At 36.7% G+C, this 18,148-nt stretch overlaps 1 protein-coding gene across 8 annotated transcripts in view; it reads left to right on the forward strand.

Moving 5' to 3' along the window:
• The window catches only part of ICA1L (islet cell autoantigen 1 like), a 74,991-nt gene that overhangs the window by 45,856 nt on the left and 10,987 nt on the right, over positions 1-18,148 (forward strand). For 5 of the 8 annotated variants that reach the window (XM_072742052.1, XM_072742051.1, XM_072742046.1 and 2 more), the window contains 2 exons: positions 7,270-7,344; positions 16,205-16,459. In XM_072742052.1, the coding sequence (XP_072598153.1) occupies positions 7,270-7,344; positions 16,205-16,459 (330 nt within the window). The remainder of the gene's footprint in view (positions 1-7,269; positions 7,345-16,204; positions 16,460-18,148) is intronic. The other 3 variants (XM_072742048.1, XM_072742047.1, XM_026002523.2) reach the window with 1 other exon arrangement.

Here is an 18,148-nt window from a genome sequence, read left to right on the forward strand (position 1 = left end):
ACTCCTAGTCCTTTTCTGGACATTACTTTTTTCACTTCATATAACAGTTTTGAGGTTCATTCATCCATCAACTTGTGTTTATAGTTCCTTTTTATTGCTTAATCCATTATATAGATGTCCACAGACTTTAATATATAGTATTTTCATTATAATCTGGTTTAAATTGTTTTAAACTTTTCATTATATCTTCTGTCATCTATGGCCATGAGTGATTTTTAAATTATGTTTCTGAAATTGCCAAATTAAGGAGGTACTGAAATTAATCTTTTTGTCACTGATTTCTTAATTTAATTTCATTATAGTCAGAGAATGTATCCTTGCTATACTGATTCTCTGAATTATTGGGACACTCTCTATGGACTAAGAAGTAGACAAATTTTCTAAATATTCCATGTGCTTGAGAAGAATATGTGTTCTCTAACTGTTGAAAGCAGAAGCCTATATGTCTATTACATCAAGCTAATTATTTGTGCTGCTTTTAAATCTTTTATATCTTTATTAATTTTTAATTTACTTGATGTATCAATAATTGAGAAATGTGTTTTGAAATCTCTGCTATTGAAGTGGATTTTCATTCTTCCTGTAGTTTTTCAATTTATATACTCTGAGGATTTTGGAGTGATGGTTGCATATAAGTTTGGACTTTTTTAGAAAAACATTTTATTTATTTATTTTAGAAGGGGAGCATAAATGGGGGAGGGAGAGAAGGAGAGGGAGAGAACCTCAAGCAGACTCCTTTCCAAGCACAGAACCTGAGGCAGGCCCCAATCTTATGACCTTGAGACTGTGACCTGAGCTGAAAGAGATTTGGACACTCAACTGACTGAGCCACCCAGGTGCCCCAGTTTAGAATTCTTATATCTGTTTAGCAAATTAATCTGTCATCAATATAATGACCCCTCCTGTCCCTATTATTAATTCCTATCTTATAGTTTCCTCTGTATGATATTAGCTTAGCTTAAATCATTTTGTTTTTGTTACTATTTGCTTTACATACCTTTTTCTGCACTTTTACTTTCAACTTTTCCATGTTCTTATATCCCTCAGGACCCTGATCGTGTTGCTGCAAAGCACGCAACATTTAGGTTATGTCTCTTATAAATAAGATTAAGATGGATTTTTTTTAAAGACCCCATATGTAAGTTTGTCTTTCTTTTACTTGATGAGTTTAGTCCATTTACATTGACTGTCATGATTTATATTTGGACCTGTACTTTCTGTTTTCTCTTTGTTTTGTTCTTCTACCCCATTCTTTTGTCCCCTGTTTTGCCTTATTTTGGATTGATTAAGGTTTTTTCATTTGTTTTTAAAGATTTCTTAGTCCTTTTCTTTCCCTATGTACTAGCTTCGAAGTTATGTTTTATTTCTGGTTTTGGTGGTTTCACTTGAATTTTATCCTAAATACTTTATTTCATTTTTTAAAAAAGGTTTTATTTATTTATTCATGATAGACAGAGAGAGAGAGGCAGAGACATAGGCAGAGGGAGAAGCAGGCTCCACGCCGGGAGCCGACCTGGGACTCAATCCCGGGACTACAGGATCGCGCCCTGGGCCGAAGGCAGGCACCAAACCACTGAGCCACCCAGGGATCCCCTTATTTCATTTTTAAAAGTTTTTTATTTATTTATGATAGTCACACAGAGAGAGAGAGAGAGGCAGAGACAGGCAGAGGGAGAAGCAGGCTCCATGCACCGGGAGCCCGACGTGGGATTCGATCCTGGGTCTCCAGGATCGCGCCCTGGGCCAAAGGCAGGCACCAAACCGCTGCGCCACCCAGGGATCCCCCAATTTCTCATTTTTGAAAGGCAGTTTGCTCAGTAACAACTTTAGGTTGGTTGGTATTTTCTTTCACCACTTTGTAAATATTGTTCTATTGTTTTCTGTTTTCCCTGGGTGTTGAAAAATCTTGTTAGTCTAATTATTGTTCCTTTATAGTGAATTTGGTTTTTATTTCTGGCTGCTTTTAGGATATGCTGTTTGTTTTTGGTATTCCCTGCTGTCTCAGTACAATGTGTCTAAATGTGAAAGGTTTTTTGTTTTTTCATCTTTCATAATATAAGTTGTATTTCCTGTACCTGTGTCTTTTACCAGTTCTGGAAGATACTCAATCATTATTTCCTTTTTTGTTTATGTGATATTTATGCATACTTTCACCATTATCTTTTACAATATTGCTTCACCTCCATTTTCTCTATTTTCTTCTGTGGAACTCCATTAAGCTTATGTTGGACCTTTTCATTCATCTTCCATATATTTTATCTTCTCTTTCATATTTTCCATCTCCCTTCCTTCTGTGCAGCATTCTATGTAGGTTCTTCAGACCTATTTTTCACTAATTTTCTCTTCTCACATTAAACCTACTGTTTAATCTATATGAATTTCCCACCTCCCCAACAACCATGTTTTGTATTTCTAAGAGTCCTATTTGTTTTTTTTTTTTTTTTACAAATCTATGCCTCATTGGTTTTTATAATCCTTAAATCTTTAGTTCTTTCTCACCTTTTGACTCATATCTTTATCTAAAAATATACATATTTGAAGAGGTGACTTTGTTATTTATTGGTTTCTCTCAATTTTCTTGTGTAACTCATCAGCTTGTTTGTTTAGTGATTTCTTTTTTTTTAAATTATTATTATTATTATTATTTTGTTTGTTTGTTTAGTGATTTCTGATTATAAGCTAATATTTGTTTGCTCTTTAACTGTGGGGCTTAAAAGACTTTTCTCTAGATAAGTTGATATTACTTCTTTCTAGAGCCAGGGAACATTCTGCCTCATGACTACTATGACTTCCGTTCCTGGGCCTTTCCTTAACATGAGAATCCTGGGGTCATCTTAGGTTCTTTGTGTTTGCTGAGGGCTTTGTCTCCAGAGAGCAGTGTAGGTATGGCATCTGCCCTTCTTTGCTTTGTTGCACACATCTCGTTTCCGCTCACGTCATTTGTTCCTAACAAGTCTGTCAATGCATTAAAAGTTTGTTTTAGGGATTCCAAGTGGCTCAGTGGTTTGGAGCCTTCCTTCAGCCCAGGGCATGATCCTGGAGACCTGGGATCAAGTCCCACATCGGACTCCCTGCATGGTGCCTGCTTCTCCCTCTGCCTGTGTCTCTGCCTCTCTCTCTCTCTCTCTCTCTGTCTCTCATGAATAAATAAATAAAATCTTAAAAAAAAGTTTGTTTTATAGTTTCAGCAAGTATTTTTTTAAGATTTTATTTATTTATTCATGAGAGACACACACAGAGAGAGAGAGAGGCAGAGACACAGGCAGAGGGAGAAGCAGGCTCCATGCAGGGAGCCCGATGTGGGACTTCATCCTGGGTCTCCAGGATCATGCCCTAGGCTTTAGGCGGTGCTAAACCGCTGAGCCACCGGGGTTGCCCAAGTATTTTTTTTTTTGTAAGATAGGGTGCTTCTGAGTATATAGTCTCTTATATTTCCAGGTAGCATTCATTGGTCATAATAATAGGAACATTTTTAAAATATTCTGTGTTCCTGAGACCAAGAAAATACCATCACTACTTACTTGTAGGAGAGGAAACTGGGATAATGTTTCTGAAAAATACATACATCCTAGAATTCAATTCAATAATTTTACTTTTAGAACTATCTTGTGTAAGTAATTTGGAATGCCTTCAAGCATTTATTTCCTGAGATATTTATTGAAGTGGTATTTTATATAATGAAATAAACTATGCCATTTGAGCCAGCCTTTCTTTTTGATATACCTATGTAGATCCCAATCTCATACACATCTGTAGCATTAAAATGAAATAAAACCAGGGACACCTGGGTGGCTCAGTTGGTTAGGTGTCCAACTCTTGATTTTGGCTTAGGTTGTATTCTCAGAGTCGTGGGATTGAGCCCTGAGTCAGGCTTCATGCATAGTGGAGTCTGCTTCTCTCCTTCTCCCTCTGCCCCTCCTCACATGCTGTCCTCACTCTCTTTCAAAGAAATAATAAATCTTAAAAAAAAAAAAGGAAATAAAACCAAACCCCACATAAATCATACCAAAAGCAATGTGGAGTAAAGCAGATCATTATTAAAGATTTCTGGGGAAGAGAGGGGAAGGAAGTTACCCTGTGTCTTAAACAGCAACACTTCCTTAAAGATCTTTAATACCTCTGTATTTCACAAACTCATTCTAGAGCTTGCCAAAATTTCCATGGTGTTACTGTCACCCATTCCTTTCCTGCCCTCCAACCCTGATTCTCCTCTTCACTTCCTTCTGGCCAGAGAGAATCTTTTCCCATTTCTACATTTTTCCAAAGTTCAGCTGAAGTCTTTAGTGATAGAGTCTGTTTTTTCTTTTTTATCTTTTGTAGTTTTTCACCATCTTTATACTATTTGAACTTAGAACCTAATTTATCTTTTGCCTCCTTATCTTAAAGCTAAATAACACTGAGTTCCTTATACCTTTCTTTAGATTATTATATTTGATTTAACTTTTCCATTTTCTTTTGTAGTATCCCAAATTGAGCATCAATTTTAAGAAGAGTGTAGTAGGGATATTACTGCCTTGTCTTTAGACATATTACACCCGTTCATCTCACTGTATGGCAACACTGTTCATGTTGTATGTAGGAAACATACATTTCATTATGTTTTTTTAAAAATGTCCTTGATAATAGTTGAAGATGTGAAAATCTTGGGCTTTTTTTTTTCCTTTGGTTATTAAATTTTTTTCCTGGTCTGTGTATTTATGCCGAGGTACAGGTGAATTATGTGGGAAAATGGCTCCCACATTAATAATAGGGCATAATTTGTCTCAGTATACACCCCAAACTTGGACATATTTTTTTTAAAAAAACAACCTTTTGGGTACCTATGTGGCTCAGTTGGTTAAGCGTCTGCCTTCGGCTTAGGTCATGATCCCCAGGGTTCTGAGATCAAGTCCCCATGCTTGGCAGGGAGTCTGCTTCTCCCTGTACTCCTCCTCCCTGCTTGTGCTCACTCTTTCTGTCTCTCATAAACATTCTCTCTCATGCTCATTCCCTCAAATAAATAAAATCTTAAAAAAAGAACAAGCGAAAAACAAAAATAACATTTTGCCTGGGGAGCTTTGGGAAGTATGCTGTCTTTAAAAAGCATATATGTTGGATTTTTCACTTCATATGAAATCACTGTTATTCTCACTTTTTGTTCTGTTTACAGCTATGCACATAAATATCTGATGCGCCAGAGACATGGAGATCAGAAAAAAATATAAAATGAACTTCCAGAGAATACAGAATTAGACACAGGTCCACCAGGAAAGGATAGGCTTTTGAATGTGAAAACCTTTATTTAATTGAGGTATAAATGACATGCTAATTTCAGATTTAGAACATAATGACTTGATAGTTGCATTATAGTGTGAAAAGATCACCACGATAAGTCTAGTTCACATCCATCACCATATATAGTTAGAACATTTTTTTCTCGTGATAAGAATTTTTTAAGATTTACTCATTCAGCAACATTCCAGTATATAATATAATATTATTAACTAGTCACCGGGCTACACATTACATACCTATTATTTATTTTATAACCAGAAGTGTGTACCTTTTGAACCCCTTTACCTATTTTGCACCCCCACCACCTCTGGCAACCACCAAGTCTGGTCTATCTGTGAGCTGGGTTTTTATGTCTTTTTGTTCTTTAAACCCAACATAGAAGCAAGATAATACAGTATTTGTCTTTCTCTGTCTTATTTCATATGGCATAATGTCTGTAAGGTCCATCCATGTTATTGAAAATGAAAAACAGCAAGATTTCATTTTTTTGATGGCTGATTAGTATTCCAGTGTGTGTGTGTGTGTGTGTGTGTGTGTGTGTGTGTGTGTGTGTATTGCATTTTCCTTATCCATTGATGGACACTTCAGTTGTTTCTGAGTCTTGGTTATTATAAATAATACAATGAACGTGGGGTTACATCTTTGAGGTAGTGGTTTTGGGTTTCTTTGTTTTTTTGTTTTGTTTTGTTTTGTTTTTTGTTTTTTGTTTTTCAGATAAAATACCCAGAAGTGGCATTGCTGGATCATTTGGTGGTTCTATTTTTAATCTGGGGGGGGGGGGGACCTCCATACTGTTTTCCATAGCAGTTGTACCAATTTACATGGAATGTGAAAACTTTTAACTTTCAAGGGGATATAGATGTTAACAAAGGCCCTGAATATCTGTGGGTATTATAAAGTTATTTGTGTGTGTATACATACATATATATATATAAATTATGTATATTGTATCTTTCTCAACTTTATTTTTTATTTTTTTAAATTTTTATTTATTTATGATAGTCACACAGAGAGAGAGAGAGAGAGAGGGGCAGAGACACAGGCAGAGGGAGAAGCAGGCAGAGGGAGAAGCAGGCTCCATGCACCAGGAGCCCGACGTGGGATTCGATCCCGGGTCTCCAGGATCACGCCCTGGGCCAAAGGCAGGCGCTAAACCACTGCGCCACCCAGGGATCCCCTTTCTCAACTTTAGATGGGGTTACTCCTGATAAACCCATCCTAAGTTGAAAATAATAAGTTGAACATCTGAAACTAATATAAACTATATAACACTGTATGTAAGCTATACTGGAATTAAAATAAAATTTTTAAATCAAAAAATAAAAAATATATATTCCTTCTATACCAAAAAAAAGTAACTATCATAATTTGAAATTCATTTGATGTATCTAACATACTGAACATCAGAACTTGGCCTACCTTAAATGTGCTCAGAACACTTACATTAGTCTGCAGGTGGGCAAATGATCTAACACAAAGCCTATTTTATAATTAAGTATTAAATATCTCATGTAATCTATTGAATACTGCACTGAAACTGAAAACAGAATGGTTTTATGGGTACAGAAGGTTGCTTATCTATGATCACATGGCTGAGAAGGAGCTGTGGCTTGTTGCTGCTGCCCTGCATCACAGAAGAATATTGTATTGCATATCACTAGCCCAGGAAAAAATCTACATCAAAATTTGAGGTACAGTTTCTGCTGAATGTGTATCTCTTTTGCATCATTATAAAGTAAAAATTTGTAAGTCAAACCAGTGTAGGGGACCTCTGTGTAAGTAGGGGACCATCTATGCACACAAATATACATGTTTACACACACAAATGTGATTTTTATATATGGTTCTTTAAATTTTTTACATCTCGCCTTTATGTGTATTATTAACAGATTTGGCCAATTGAACACTTAGGCTGAATTATTATAAAATGTAACAGTAAATAAGCATACTAAATTTCTCCTTGTTCAGTTTATCCTTTATGTGCTTGTGTTTCAGCAGCCGAAGATCACAAAGAAAAACATTTTCAAATAAGAGAGTTTGGAGCACCTCAGTTTTCTAACTCTGAAAATGGTAAGAAATTGTAATTTCATCATATATACAGATAATTTGTTATTTAAAATTCTTTAGTTTTAATTTAATAATTATTTCCTTAACAAAACCTGTATAGGTCTCTACACAGGGATGCAGCCCTGTACTTCTATTTTGTAGCACATCACAATGGAAATGAAGTCATTATTTGTTTTGTATGTGCAGACCTTTGTCCAAACATTTCTGTATAACTGTGAGGACTGGTAGGACAGACTGGTGTCTGTCTCACTGTGTGCTGTACTTTCACTCTCCAGCAGTTGTAGACCATCAGTAAATGCTACCTTGAATATCTTTCCCAATCAATTATCATTTGTCTGACTTTTCATGTAGTTGTTTCTTGCTATGTAAATTTAAAAAATAATTTTATGTAGCCAAATTTATGAATCTTTTCTTTTATTGGATTTTTTTTTTGCCTTATGAAGAACCCAGATTAGAAGAGTTCATTTATACTGTCTTCTAGCATTTGTGTACTTTTATTTTTTACATTAGATCCCCAATTCACTTGGAGTTTATTTAGCCATATGGTATTAGCAGTGGATTAAATGTTATCATTTCACAAGTGGCTGTGCTTTTATATCATTTTTTTAAAATGCTACCTTTGCCACAGCAATTTGAGATAGCTTCCAAACATATATAAGGTTTCTATATGTACTTGGGTCTCTTTCTGGATTTTCTTTATATTTCATTGATGTTTGCATGCACCAGTTCCACATGGTTTTAATTATAGAAACTTTCTTTTGTGTTTTATATCTGGTAGGGCTAGTATCCTTTTCTTCTCAATATTTTCTTAGCTATTCTTGCACACTTATTTTTTAATATAAACTTTCTATAATATTGTCTAGCTCTATAGAAAGGCTCATTGTTCCTCTTATTTTTTTTTTTAAAGATTTTATTAGAGAGAGGGTGAACATAAGCAGGGGGAGGGGCAGAGAGAGAAACAGGTTCCCAGCTGAGCAGATCATGATCTGCTACATGATCCCCTGGGATCATGACCCAAGCTGAAGACATATGCTTACATGATTGAGCCACCCAGGTGCCCCTCGTTGTTCTTCTTATTGTGATAACATTAAATGAGAAAACTGACAGTTTGATGGTGCTGAGACATCCTAACTAGAAACAAGGGACATTTTTCTATTTGTTAAAATTTCCTTGTGTATCTTTTTTTTTTTTTTAAGATTTTATTTATTTATTGAAGAGAGATACAGAGAGAGAAAGAGAGAGGCAGAGGGAGAAGCAGGCTCCATGCAGGGAGCCTGACGTGGGACTCAATCCCAGGTCTCCAGGATCACACCCTGGGCTGAAGGTGGCGCTAAACCACTGGGCCACAGGGGCTGCCCATCCTTGTGTATCTTTTATATCGTTTTTTTCATATAGGTTTTGAGCAGTTTTTGTTATTTCTTTTTATATTTTTGTTGCCATTATAAATATTTTCTTTTAATATATGTATTTCTTTTCATATACATATATATGTATAATATATATGTATGTATATTTTTCTTAAGTAATCTTTATGTTATGCCCAACATGGGGATCCAGCTCACGACCATGAGATCAAGAGTTGCATGCTGTGTACCAGCTGAGCCAGCCAGGTGCCCCTTTTCCAGTATATATATATATATATATATATATATATATATATATATATATATATTTAAAGATTTTATTTATCCATTCATGAGAGACAGAGAGAGAGAGAGGCAGAGAAACAGGCAGAGGGAAAAGCAGGCTCCACGCAGGGAGCCCAATGCAGGACCCAATTGCAGGACCCCAGGATCATGCCCTGGGCCAAAGACAGGTGCCAACCCACTGAGCCAGGGATCCCCCTCCATTCTATTTTTAACTGGTTATTATTTTGTGTATATAAATGCTATTGATATTTTGCATGTTACTATACTATGCTGCTACCTTGCTGATTTTTTTTACCTTGACCTCAGGACCCCAGGATCATGACCTGAGCCAAAGGCAATTATTTCATTTTTCTTCTTAAATGTATTAATATGATGAACTATATTATTAGGTCTCCTGATAATTACACCATTTTTGCATTCCAGTTATAAACCCAACTTTGTCATTGTGCATTAATTTGATGATGTTTTATTTACTATTTTTGCATTGCTATTGATTTCTCTGTGAAAACATTTAGACCTGGTGCTTTTTGTGTTTTCTTTCTATGAAAATTGGTCTATTTAAACTTACTATATGTACTGGGATCAATTTTAGTAAATTTTATTTTTCTCAAATTATTCATTTTGTCTAGATTATCAGATTTATTTGCATGATTTATATAAAATCTCTCTGCTTTTTAGCAGCTTTATTGAAATAGGTTTAAAAAATTACCAATTGTAAATTAACAAATGTAAAATTCAGTGATTTTTAGTAAATGTATAGAGTTAGTTGTGCATCTATCACCAAAATCTCTCATACTTGTTTACAGTACTCACTCTCACTCTCAGGCCTAGAAGATTACTAATCTGATTTCTGTCTCTATAAATTTCCCTTTCGTGGACTGAAATTATACAAAAGGTAGTATTTTGTGTTTGGCTTTACAGGTCTTCCATTAAGCCTAATGTTTTTCTAGATTCATCCATGTTGTTGCAGATAGCAGTTCATTAGTTTTTTTTCTTAATTTTTTAATTGTAAAATACATGTAAAATTTGGCATCCTGTTTCAAGCGTATAATTCAGTGGTATTAAATACATAATATTATGCAACCATCACCACCATCCAACTTTGTAACTTTTTTCATTATAAAACTGAAAGTCTGTATCCATTAAACAATAATTCCCCATTCCCCCACCTCTGCCCAGTCCCTGACAGCCAACATTCTTCTATCTCTATGATTTTGACTACGCCAATTACCTCATCTCTATGGAATCATGAAGTATTTGTTTTTTTGTGACTGGCTTATTTTGCTTAGTATAACATCCTCAAGGTTCATCCATATTGTGACATATTGCAGAATATTCTTCCTTTACAGGGCTGAATAATATTACATTGTATGTATACGGCACATTTTGCTAACTGTGGTTCATTACTTTTTATTCATGAATGTGTATTCCATTGTATGGATATACCACATTATATTTATCCATTTACTGGTAGATGGATGTTTGGATTGTTTTTGGGTTTTGGCTATTATAACGTTGTTATGAACATTCAATACTTCTCCAATATGGACATAAGATTTCACTTTTCTTGGTTAGATTCCTAGGAGTGGAATTGCTAAGTTATATATAGGGTAAATTTGAGTTTACTTTTTAAGGAATTGCCAAATTGTTTTTCAAAATGGCTCTACTACCATTTCATTCCCATTAGCAAAGAATGAGGTGTCTAGTCTTCCATATCTTTGTCAGCATTTGGTATTGTCTTTTTAACATGTATATTTTAGTGGTTTTAATTTGTGGCTTTAATTTGGATTTCTCCAGTGATTTATGATGTTGACTATTATTTCCTGTGTTTATTGGCTATTCATATATCTTCCTTGTTGACAAATCTATGATTTGTCTATTTTTTAATTGGGTTATTGATCTTATAATTAGATTTTAAGATTTCTTTATTCTTGGTACAAGTTCTTTGTCAGACATATGAATTATAAATATTTTATCCTAGTCATCTTATTTTCTTGATTTTTGCCTCTTGAAACACAGAATTTTAAAAATTTTATGAATTTCAACTTACCATTGTTTTTTTCTTCTATGGATTGTTCTTTTGGTATCAGATCTAGAAACCCTCCCTACCTATAGGTCTCAAAGATTTTCTCCTATGTATTTGTGAAGTTTTTAATTAATTAATTAATTTATTTATTTAAAGATATTTATTTATTCATGAGAGACAGAGAGAGAGAGAGAGAGAGAGAGAGAGAGAGAAGTAGAGACACAAGCAGAGGGAGAAGCAGGCTCCATGCAGGGAGCTCAATGTGGGACTCGGTCCCTGGACTCCAGGATCATACCCTGAGCCAAAGGCAGGTGATAAACTGCTGAGCTACCAAGGGATCTCCTGAAGTTTTTAATTTTAGCTTTTTATGTAGGACTATGATCATTTTGAGTTAATTGGTATGTATGGTGTGAGGTAGGTAAGTTTTTTTAGTTTTAATTTTTGTTTTTGTTTCTTGCATATGCACATCCAGTTGTTCCAGTGCCATTTATTGAAAGGACATTCCTTTCTCCTTTGAATTTTCTTGGCATTTTTGTTAAAATCAAGTGACCAGAAAAAAATAAAAAAGTTAAGGTTATGTTTCTGGATTTTAGTTTTTATTCCACTGATCTGTATGCCTATCTTTAGCCAGTACCATACTATCTTGATTTCTGTCGCTTTATACTGAATTTTAAAAATAGGTAGTGTAAATCCCACAGCATTGTTCTTTTTCCAAAATTGTTTTAGCTCTTCTAACTCCTTTACATTTCCATATAAATTTTACAATCATCTTGTCAACTTCTATCCAAAAAAGCCTACTGGGATTTTGATAGGTATTGTATTGAATTCATACATCAGTTTTGGAGTTAATTGCTATCTGGACAATATTGACTCTTCCAATCTATGGATGTGAAGATTTGCTTTTTATCTCTGCTTTTAGTGGTTTGCCTGTGGTGTATGTAGATATGGATCTCTATACATTGAGAGTATATTGATGTTTTCAACAAATTTGGAGATTATCCATTATTTCTTCACATTCTCCCCCTCCCACCCTTTTGAGACTGTTATTGTGCGTATACTGGTACTTTTGATGTTGACCCACCATTTCACTGAGATACCGTGCATTTTTTTTTTATTATTCTTTTTTCTTCTCTCAGTTCTTTAGGTTGTAAAATCTCAGTCAGTCTATCTTAAAGTTAGCTAATTCTCTCTTACACTAGTTCAGATCTACTGGTGATCCTCTCTAGTGGATTTTTCATTTATTATGCTTTCCAATTTCAGAATTTCCATATGGTTCTTTTTTAATAATTTTGGACTCTGTTGATATTCTCTATTTGATGCAACATTATCATCACACCTTCCTTTGCTTTTTTAAGATTGCTTTAACAATTTTTCAGGTTTATTGAGGCATAATTGATAAATAAAATTGTAAGATTGCTAAAGTGTACTGATATATGTATACTCTGTGAAAGGATTCTCTCCATGTAATTTAATTAACATACCTATCAAATCACTTCATTTCCTTTAATCATATTATCTTTTAGTTCTTTGAATATATTTATAAGTGTTACTTTCAAGGTTTTGTCTGTTAAATCTAATAATTCAGTTTTCTCTCACAGGCAGTTTGTGTTGCCTGCCTTCTTGCCATTGTATGTCATACTTTCCTGTTTGTTGTTTGTTTGTTTTGGCCTACCATGTTTTTGTTGGAAACTGTACATTTTAGATGATACATTTTATTTATTATTTTTTTAATATTTTATTTATTTATTCATGAGATAGAGAGGTGGAGAGAGAGGCAGAGACACAGGCAGAGGGAGAAGCAGGCTCCATGCAGAGAGCCCGACATGGGACTCGATTCCAGGTCTCCAGGATCACGCCCCAGGCGGAAGGCAGTTGCTGAACCGCTGAGCCACCCAGGGATCCCTAGATGATACATTTTAGCAACTTTGGTTACTGGTCCTCCCCTCTGGGGCTTGCTATTATTTGTTTGCTTTATTTGTTTACTGACAGGCTGGATTATTTCAGTGGAGTCTATTCCCTACCCTACCCTTCCTTCAGCCCCCAACAGTATAACTCCTTATGGGATACAGACTTATGTATACCCACAGTCACCCTAGGATGACAGTTGTTTTGGAAGGGCTCTCTCTCTGACAGTCTCTTTCCCTGATCACACCCAGTTAAATTCCACTAATTTCAGCAGATTTCTTCATTATTTTTAAGAATGCTCTGGATCGTAAATTGTTCTATAGACAAAACCAGTAAAATTTGGACACCTTTGAGAGGACATTTCCCAAGGTCAGTGTTTGAGATTTGTTCTTACCCTACCTAAGCAGGCTCTTCTTCCCTACTGGCTTTTTTTTTTTTTAAGATTCTATTTTTTTATTCATGAGAGACATAGCGAAAGGGGGTGGGGGCACAGAGAGGCAGAGACACAGGCAGAGGAAGAAGCAAGCTCCATGCAGGGAGCCTGATGTGGGACTCAATCTCCGTCTCCAGGATCACACCCTGGGCTGAAGGCGGTGCTAAATCACTGAGCCATCCGGGCTGCCCCCCCCCCCCCCCGCCCCCCTGGCTTTTTCAGTCAAACTAGTTGGCCCACAATTTAACTTATATGTCCAATGACTCTACTGGTCTCTTCCCAGTTGCTCTTCACCACAACCTTCCCTGTTTTAAAGAGCATCCTTAGGCTTGAAATTCTCTTTTTTAAAAAATTTAAATATTTTATTTAAATTCAATTTGCCAACATATCGTATAATACTCAGTGCTCATCCCATCTAGTGCTCTCCTTAGTGCGCATCACCCAGTCACCCCATCCCCCCACCCGGCTCCCCTTCTGTAGGGCTTTGTTTAGGAATTTTTTTTTAAATTTTATTTATTTATGATAGTCACAGACAGAAAGAGAGAGAGGCAGAGACATAGGCAGAGGGAGAAGCAGGCTCCATGCACCCGGAGCCTGATGTGGGATTCGATCCCGGGTCTCCAGGATCGCGCCCTGGGCCAAAGGCAGGCGCCAAACCGCTGCACCACCCAGGGATCCCAGGAATTTTTTTTGAGTTAGGAATTTCCCCACACACTGTTGCAAATGAAGTCAATTCTTTGGGAAGTATTTGCAGCTATCTACTTGATAATCAGCTTCTCCCTCTAAGCAAAATCTCTGAGTCAGGGTTTTATCTCTAGGTGGAAACGGTGACATATTTCTGTGTGAGATCCTTGCTCTAAGAGCGGAGTGTGAAGTGAGGAAGGTGATAGTCTTAGGTCTTCTTGGCTTGCCTCTTACTGAATGAAACTACCAAGTTATGAGCAGAATCAAGTGACCCAGGGCCCCTGTATTCTCAGCATGCCACACCCGAATCAGTCTCCATTTTATGACTGTGGTCTTGTGATCTGGTTGGGAAATGGGAACTTGCACCTTTTGACTGCACTGCCCAGACTTAGCCAACAAGTAACTGAGGACAGGACAGGAAATACTGACATCCTGCCCTTCCTGGGAACAGAACTGGCTGAGAGCTGGGAGAAGAAGAGAGCCTTATATTTTCAGCCTTTTCAGCACACAGGGCTAGAGGGGAATTTCCATTGTGCTGAATTGGGAGGCGAGTAGGAAGGGAGTGATTCCTAGTTCAAATACCAGAATCTGAATTTTAATAGATTGTCTTGAACAAATGTTTCCTCATGTGTGTCCTTGCAACAATTTCTAGAGACTTTATGGTTGTTTTTTAAACAATTTTCATCAGTTATTTAAAAACTGGTGTGCATGTCCATAGATGTCCTCACTCTATCATGCTGGAAGCCTTTTTCATTTTTATCAATAAAGGTGTTTAGGATTTTTTTTTTCTGTTTATTGCTATTTAAGTATCCCATGGATTATACTATGAAATGCCTTCTTTATCATTATATTTCAAAAATTCCATTCCTCTTTCAACAACAGTTGAAAAACCTTTTTTTTTGTTTCATTTTTAAATTATTTCATTTTATGGCATAATCAGAGCATGTTGTCTGTAATGTTTCTACCTTAAGAAACTCACTGATTTTTATGTGTGTACGTTAGTATAATTTTTGTGAATTTTCAATGTATGCTTGAGAAAAAGTATGTTTTCTAATAGGTTTTGTATATATTCAAAATAACTCTTGTTGATTATGCTTTTTTTTTTTAAGATTTTATTTATTCATGAGACACAGAGACAGAGAGAGCAGGGGGTGGGGGCAGAGACACAGGCAGAGGGAGAAGCAGGCAGAGGGAGAAGCAGGGTCCATGCAGGGAGCCTGACATGGGACTCCATTCCGGGTCTCCAGGATCATGCCCTGGGCTGCAGTCCGCGCCAAACTGCTGTGCCACTGGGGCTGCCCTGATTATGCTTTTTAGATATTTTAGATCTTTTGTCTTTTTGGCCTAGTTTTTACTGAGAGTGATATATTAAAAGCTACTATTTTTTACTGAGAGTGGTATATTAAAGTCTACTGTCATTAGTTTCTGTTTGTCTTTGCATTCCCTGTAGTTTCTGCCTTTCATAGGTGGGTGTTTCATTATTTCACACTTAGATATTCATAACTGTTCTGTCTTCATGGTAAAATGTGGTCATTTTGATCTATGGCCTACTCAATTAGAAATAATTTCTCATAAACTTCCAATCAATTTAATTGTTCATTATAAATTATGTTTAGGGGCACTTGTTGGCTCAGTTAATAAGCATTTGCCTTCAGCTTTCAGGTCATGATCCCGGGGTCTTGGGATCAAGCCCCACATCAGGCTCCCTGCTCAGCCGGGAGGCTGCTTCTCCCTCTGCCACTCCCCCTGCTTGTGTTCTCTCTCTCACTTGCTCTCTTTCAAATAAATAAATAAAATCTGGGATCCCTGGGTGGCTCAGCGGTTTGGCCAGCCTCCTGTGGCCCGGGGCACGATCCTGGAGTCGTGGGATCGAGTCCCGCGTCGGGCTTCTGGCATGGAGCCTGCTTCTCCCTCTGCCTGTGTCTCTGCCTCTCCCTCTCTCTCTCTCTTTTTGTGTCTATCATAAATAAATAAATCTGAAAAAGAAACTAAGTGCTATTATAAAAATAAATAAATAAATAAAATCTTTATAAAAATAAAATGTTAAAATTTTTAAAAATTATGTTAATGTGTGAGAACAGTGAAACAACTTTGATTTGCCCTATGTCCTACTCTCATTTCTTTAAAAAGAAAAAAAGCCATTCTATTTTTATTTTCACTCAACAGTTGCAAAAGATTTACCCATAGATTCACTGGAAGATGATTTTGAGAAGGAATTCTCATTTCTCAACAACCTCCTAAGTCCTGGTTCTTCAAGTACTGGTGAATTTTCCCAAGAATGCCAGACTGCCTTTGGGAGCCCCGGCACAAGCTTCATGTTGCAGGAGCCTGCTGTGGGGTCTGAGCCTCTTGCTCATTCTTCAGGATTCCTTCCTTCACAGCTCTTTGACCTTGGCCTTCATGCTGCTGGAGCTTTCAACAGTAAGTGCTTATGAAACATTTGGACAGCCAGAATTATTTTATCTTTGTGAAGCAAAACTATGTGTATGTGGATTCTAAAATTAACCAGGATATTGATTTTAACTTCAATACTACTAGATAAAACCAAAAAATATTACTACTGTGATGTATTGGCAAGAGTGAAACAAGGGCTGCTTTCTTGCTGCCTCCACCAAACCCCACTCTTTGACTTTCCCAGAAGTCTTCTCTACATAGAAAATCAGGGTCTTATTTTAAACTATTGACTTGCTAAGTTACCTCTACGTAGGGCAGGTGATACTATTTCTTCCATCTAGCAAAGCTTGGTGTGTTCTCTTCCCATGAGTTCAGAGTAGACAACAATAGTTTCACGACAGCTTCCTGGGCAAGGCAGCAGGACTGGAGGATTGTGGTAGAAACCTGGGCACGGTGTTTTCCAAAGGTGCTTTGTTTCTATGTCAGGGACTACCTCTACTGACCTACTGTCCCACCAGCCTGCATCTTACGCCGCACCTTGGGAGTCATTTTGCTCCCCACTTCCATATTGGTTACTAAGCTCTGTCAATGCTGTTTCTAAAACATTTCTAATTTCACACTCCTCCTCTCTAACTCTATTACCAGAGGCATTTGGAGCTTTATTTGGTTTCCTGGGCTGCTGCAAGAGTCTTCCTACCAGGCCTCCCAAGCCCCAGGCCACCTCTTCCATGCTTTCCCCAGAGTTCTTTATCCAAGCAGCAGATTCTGATGTTAACACTCTGCTTACATTTTAAAAAAATGAGGGACCATGGCTCCAGGATATAACTTGTTCCTCCATTTCCACTCTTACCTCTTACTTCAAAATACTTAACGATTTTCTATAACTATATTGACTATTTTCAGATCCCTCTGAGACATCATTGTTTTGCCACTTACGTTTGCCTTACGTGATGTTCAGTAATGGAGGTAGACATGAGCCTGTGTGTTAGATTCCTAGGCCAGTGTTTTCTGCATGGTGGCCAAGTCTTGAATAGTACTGCCTGATGCAGTTGGTTTTTCTCCCTGTGGCCTCCCATAGTACTCTCTCTGTTTTCATGACTAATTGTAGCTAATTTCATGGCTAATTGTAATTGTAATTCATCTTGCCTTCTGTCCCTGTCTTCCATCTCCTAGTAGATTTTAACCCTGAGAAAATGGTTGACAGCACCTAAAAGTGTATTGATACCTTGTACTTGATATTAAAATACTTATGTTCATATTATATCTGCAGGACCATCATACTTTATCCAATCTGTAAGCCCCTCAAGGGCACAGCCTATGAGGTGATTTATCTTTGTGCTTTCTATGGCAGCAGCATAAAGTTAGTTCAATAAGTAAAATAGCAGTTAAATAATCACTCAGTAAGAATTTGTTAAATAGCCTAAAAGTAAGAATGGACAGTGTTATTCAATAAAGAGGCACTCTATCTAGGATAATTCAAATGTTTTGCTATAAAATTTTAGAAAACAACTATTCTCATATGCCATATCAGTGGCCTAAAAGTTACAAAGATTTACACACAGATTCATTCTCCATATGAAATCCTACTGTCCTTTCTCCTTAACTTCCCACATCTCTAGCAGCACTGGATTTTTTTGTTATTTTCTGGCAGTACATCATCAACAATATTTCTTCACCAGAGCATCTCTTCTGGTCCCTGCCTGCTGGCTGACAGGA

This window comes from Vulpes vulpes, chromosome 16 (assembly GCF_048418805.1).
Source record: "Vulpes vulpes isolate BD-2025 chromosome 16, VulVul3, whole genome shotgun sequence".
NCBI lineage: Eukaryota > Metazoa > Chordata > Mammalia > Carnivora > Canidae > Vulpes > Vulpes vulpes.